Source organism: Eumetopias jubatus, unplaced genomic scaffold (assembly GCF_037043125.1).
Source record: "Eumetopias jubatus isolate StellerSeaLion01/CBP00866 unplaced genomic scaffold, mEumJub1_p1.0 scaffold_12, whole genome shotgun sequence".
Lineage (NCBI taxonomy): Eukaryota > Metazoa > Chordata > Mammalia > Carnivora > Otariidae > Eumetopias > Eumetopias jubatus.
In genome coordinates, this window is record NW_028274818.1 from 3,491,197 (window position 1) to 3,497,046 (window position 5,850).

General features: G+C 40.6%; 1 protein-coding gene across 1 annotated transcript; it reads left to right on the forward strand.

The window, feature by feature from the left end:
• The first annotated feature begins 4,908 nt into the window (after window positions 1-4,908).
• OR10K1 (olfactory receptor family 10 subfamily K member 1) lies at window positions 4,909-5,850 on the forward strand. Its single transcript, XM_028091041.1, has one exon. The coding sequence runs from the start codon at window positions 4,909-4,911 to the stop codon at window positions 5,848-5,850; it is 942 nt and encodes a 313-aa protein (XP_027946842.1).

Sequence of the window (5,850 nt, forward strand, 5' to 3'; positions counted from 1 at the left end):
CTAATTGCTGAGTAATATTCCATTGTATATATGGACCACATCTTCTTTTTCCATTCATCTGTTGAAGAGCATTCTGGCTCCTAACTTACACATCTATAAGCTAAATTTAAATTTTTATATCAAGGAAATGTTTTCAGAAAAATAAAATCAATTCTGTAGCAATCACACACACACACACACACACACACACACACACACACAAAATAGGAACAATTACCCTAGCTAGTGTAACAAGAACCTTTCTGCCTGCAGATCACTTGTACAGTAAAACAAAGTAGACTGAAGTGGCCAAGGGCAAGTCTCAATTTCCAGTTTTGTGTTTCCTACAGAGGCAACACTCCTTGGAGAAATAATGCCTCTAAACTACAAAGCTCAACCTTATGTGTGTCAGTCATTCAGGTTATAATGGAAGGAGCTGTGTCCAACTCCTCCCACACTGATTCCCAGACTCACACATGCTTGGTGCTGGAGAGTGGGCACAGTACATTGTTTAGAGGATGCAGTAGATTCATGGGGCTCCATCAGGGGTGGTCACACACTTGGTGCTTCTACTGAGTCTTCAGAAAGCCATTTCTTTATTCTACCAGGACATCTCCTTTGTGTGATGGGGTACATAGAGGAAGTCTGTTTCCCTGTATTATTCACTCAATAATCATGGTTTCTTATTGACATGTGAGGTCATTTCTGTTGTCAAAAAATGCACAGATGCATTTCTGAGCTCTCCTCTCTGTACTATTTATCTTTCTTGTTCCCACAGCATGCTCTTTTTTTTATTACTGAGGCATCTCACTCCTGGGAAGAGTGAGCCTCTATATGACCCATCCTTTCAAAATTGTCTTATTATTCCATGTAAACCTTAGAAATTTGATTATCAGGTTGCCTTCATGATTCATGCTGGGATTTGGACCAGATTTATACTCATTTTGGATTCTCTTGGATGAAAGTGAGAACTTTATGTTTCATCACTCTACTAAAAAACATTTGTAGACAACAAGCAATTTGATGATAGAGCTCAACTAAAGTGACTATGCTTGTTAAAATTTAGCTTTTGGCAGAGTAGCTCAATGTCCCTAATGAGAATTTCTATGGACAAGAACCTGAGAAGATGAATTTGTAATTAAACCCTCTTTTGACTCTAAGAAACACTGAAGTTGAGAATCACTGGACAGATATACTATTTTCCTCACTTAAAATTCAATGAAAAATTCCCACTTGGTTTGTAGAATACAGTTTCAATTGTGGTGATTTCTCCTACAGAATCCACTATGCACGGACTCAATTTCCAATGCAGACTCGAGCTAATTATGCTCCTTGCTCCTTCTCCCCAGGTTCCTCAGAAAAGGCTACCTTTGAGAACCTGGTGACATTAATTCTCCAAAATAGACTTGACTTCTAATTAACCCCAAGACAACATCTCCAGTAGTAGATCTAGCCTCAGGAGTCCAACAATCACAGTACATGCTTCTAATAACCACCCTGCATGCTGGTCATCAGAACTTCACCAGACAGTGAGTTGGGCTGGAGGGGCCCCGGGTCCTGATGAGTGGCACAGGCTTCCTCTAGCGATGCAGATGAGAGTTTCTACTTCAGGGCAGATTCACTCTCTTCTGGTGTCATTTCTTCAGTTTCTGAATTCTGGCTTAGAATCTACTCGTCAAGCGGTCCCAAATACTGAATAGCTCCTTCTGTCTGAATTGAAAGGAGGAGAGCAATGTAGGTACTTACTGAATAGCAGGAATATTGATGTAGTCTGGGGCTTTGTGGGGTGTGAGCCTGAGTGATGGGTAGGGCTTGTGAACATCGGTTTCAGTAAGTGGTAGGGTTAAGAAGGAGAACTGGGGGCTACTTTTAACTTAAGGTCCTAAGAGTGATGAGGTGTGGTCCAAAGAGTTCTATGAATTTTCATAATGTTCACTGGGTCAGTTTGGCTCCCAGTGAGATTTTCTTTTCTTTCCAACTGGTTGACTCATGGATTAAAAGAAACAGATCCTGAATTTCCACTTCTCTCTTTGCCATGTACTCATGATGTCTCTTTTTAGCTATAATTGAAATCTGATGCTCAGACTCCATTTTAATAGGACAAGTTCAGGTTTTTCATGTGTATCGAAGAAGATAAAAATTTTACTTCTTTATTCTCTGATGATGCCTACGTAACTTTGCTCAGATTATTGATTGATGCTTTCCCTAAGACAAATATCTGGATATCTCAAAAGTGTTGCATCTGAAAGATACGTAGATTTGCCCCCTTTTGGAGGAACCCAGGACCCTCCTATTTTGAGGGTCTTGATTACATAATATCCCAATGGTGTATCTAAGGAGTCAGAAAAATAAGGTATGCAAGTATCATTTCCTGGAATTGTAACCTGAATGCCATCCATACGTTCTAGAATATAAGGGCACATCAGGGATCATCATTTAGAGCATCTTGGACTCCCTGAGTTGAAAAGACTCTTGGGGTCATACTCCACTCTCGCTCTAAGTCAAAACTCCTTCTGCAAGGTAGTGCTCAAGGATCTTCTGCCTAAGTACTTTTCCATGCATCTGGCCAGTTTATTACACTTATTGCTTACCCTAGCCCTTTTAATTTTAAAGTAAGGAGATGGAACATCCTTAGTTTATGTGTGTCTTAAATGAAGTGTCTTGCTCAAAGTTACACAAAGCGACTTAACCTAGAGATCTTCTCAGGTCAAATGGGGGGATCTTTTACCTTACTTTTATAGCCTGTGGGTATTTGCTGGAAGATCTTTTTAATTTTTCTCCTCTTATATCTTTCTATGCACAGTACAGATTTAACATACTGTAGTGGTCTCTGATGTTTTCCTGAGCAGATGAGGGCCATTTCCTCAGATGGACTGTGCTTCTGAGTTCCCATATACCACAAAAGGGGCAAATATACCAGTAACACAATCCATTTAGATGGTGGGGTTATATTAATAGTATGTGGAAAAAAAAGTCCACTTAACTGAAATCAGCTGTTCTATGGGTCTGAGTGACAAATAATTCAGACAACTATTTTGGATTTGGGTAGATACAGGTCCTTCAGAATCGAGAGAATTCCAGACTCTGTGGTCTACTCCATATGTTATACTCAGTGGAGTTAGGGTATGGTGGGAATTGGTTGTGCATTAGGTGAATGGAGATCCAGAAAAATTTTGGGAAAGTTCTAAGGCAAGGACAAGCAATGAGTATAAATTTAGATTTGCCTCAGAGTCTTGAAATACAGAAATCCATTTGTCCTGGTGAGGGTGTTATGTATGCACACTCTCTCATTGATGTTTTTCTAAATATAGAAAATACACAGCTATTATACACATACATATTATATAATGGGTATAGACATGGTAAATATATACTTTATATTTAACAGAACTAGACAGTTATGGAATGAAAAATCCCTATTATTTGTTAAAGAGCTTTAATATGAGCCAATGTGAGTATCCTCATATTAACTTCAAATAAATGAATAATTATACCTATTTAAGTTTAGGACCAGTCTCTAGCCAGTAAGAAAAGATGAAAATTTATTATCTCCAAGTTCTAATGATAGATACAATGAGTTTCAGAAGTTTGTCATCATTTACCTTAGAATCTAGAAATCTAGCATTTACTATCGTCTAGAAGAACCCAAAAACTCAAATTCTGGTAGCAGATGCAAATGATTCCTCAACAGAAATTGATGTATCTGTATGTAAATATACTTAAAAATATGTAAATAAAAACTGGATGCAACTGATAAATAAAGGCCAGGTGATTTTGCTTACAGAGAACACTTTCTTTACTTCCTAGTCTTGGACAATTAGGAAATACACCCATGAAAGAATTATCTGATATTAGTCCTAAAAATGACTTTAGAAATGATCCTCTCTAGCAGCTTGCAGACTGTGTTTAGTAGCAGAATATTCAAAAGGTATCTTATATTGTGGATATAATAATCTTGTTGACATAACAATATATAAAGGACATAAAGTCTGATTTATGGCATGGCACTGGTACCTGGAAAACTGACCGATTATCCCATTCTTTTTCATGCTCTATGACAAGCTCTGAGCCATTTCTGGAAAACTCTGTTCTCTGAGTTTCTCTGAGGCACAGAAAATGGGAAAAGGGAGGTGAACTGCAAATGCCACAAAAGTAATGAATCTCTTTTTACCACCCTGGTGACTCTTCTCTTCCTGGAATAGGGGACATTCTTCTTTAAACCAGTGTTGTCTTCTGTTCCACTCTTGGCAAAGCTCCCAGTGTGGAGCCTCCAGGAATGTCCCTAATTACTCTGTTAGTCAGTCTGTCAGAAATAACACCAAAGGTGTTTTTTTTTTTTTTTTCTTATTGTTTTGGATACTGCCATAAGATTGTTGCAATGAATAATTGACATGAGTTTATGATGTTCTTACCACAGATCTTAGCATATAAGAAATCATCAACAAACACAATTCTTCTCACACATTTGCTAGAGAATTCTTCCTTTCCCTTCCCATTTTTTGGTTGGACAAACTGAGGTTCACATGTGTCCAAACACAACTCATTCCTTCATTGTACATTCTGATCAAGTTCAGATGGCCAAAATTAAACATATTTTTTCACTTTTGGAAAGCTAGTTTCCTTGGGATGCTAGTAAAAAGATAAACACAGTAATCCTTAGGTAAGATACAGGTAAAACCAATGAGACAGATCCTTAATCCTTGGCTAGAGAGATACCATAGTCTTAGTCTTTGAGAAAGCCTCCTAATCGGCTCAGTTCCTCTGTTGTATATTTAGCCTTAATTCTTTTCTTAGCAGAACTTTCTGAGGGGGGAATGAAGGACTTGACTGCCTACAGACTTTGTGCTGGTTTTCCCATAATTTCTACTCTCCTTCCTGGAACCTGGCCTCTGTCTCTGTCCCTGACTTTCCTCTGTGGGGGCGCTCTGCATGGAGCAGGGCAATGAGACCCTGGTGAGGGAGTTCATCTTCCTGGGCTTCTCTTCTCTGGCCGGGCTGCAGCGACTCCTCTTCATAGCCTTCCTGCCCCTCTACCTGTTCACTCTGGGCACCAATGCCATCATCATTGCCACCATCGTGCTGGACAGAGCCCTTCACACCCCCATGTACTTCTTCCTTGCTGTCCTCTCCTGCTCTGAGACCTGCTACACCTTCGTTATTGTACCCAAGATGCTGGTGGACCTGCTGGCCCAGAAGAAGACCATCTCCTTCCTGGGCTGTGCCATCCAGATGTTCACCTTCCTCTTCCTTGGCTGCTCTCACTCCTTCCTGCTGGCAGCCATGGGTTATGACCGCTACGTGGCCATCTGTAACCCTCTGCGCTACACGGAGCTCATGGGACATCGGGTGTGTGTGGGACTAGTGGCTGCTGCCTGTGCGTGTGGCTTTACTATTGCACAGATTATCACTTCCATGGTATTTCACTTGCCCTTCCACTCCTCCAGCCAGCTCCATCACTACTTCTGTGACATCGCCCCTGTCCTCAAGGTGGCATCCCATCACTCGGGCCCCAGTCAGTTGGTCATATTCATGATTGGTGTGTTTGTCTTGGTCATCCCCCTGCTACTTATCCTGATCTCCTACATCCACATCATTTCTGCCATTTTGAAGATCCCATCCTCCACCGGCAGGTACAAGGCATTCTCCACCTGTGCCTCCCATCTCATTGTGGTAACTGTTCATTATGGTTGTGCCTCCTTCATCTACTTAAGGCCCAAGTCCAGCTACTCTTCAAGTCAGGACACCCTCATATCTGTGTCCTACACCATCCTCACTCCACTGTTCAATCCAATGATTTACAGTCTGAGGAACAAGGAGTTCAAGTCAGCCCTTCGAAGAGTAATGGGCCAGACTTCACATCCCTTTAATTAA

What these genes read in the sequence shown, in the direction of transcription:
- OR10K1 (XM_028091041.1), top strand. Translation starts at nt 4,909, where the DNA reads ATGGAGCAGGGCAATGAGACCCTGGTGAGGGAGTTCATCTTCCTGGGC.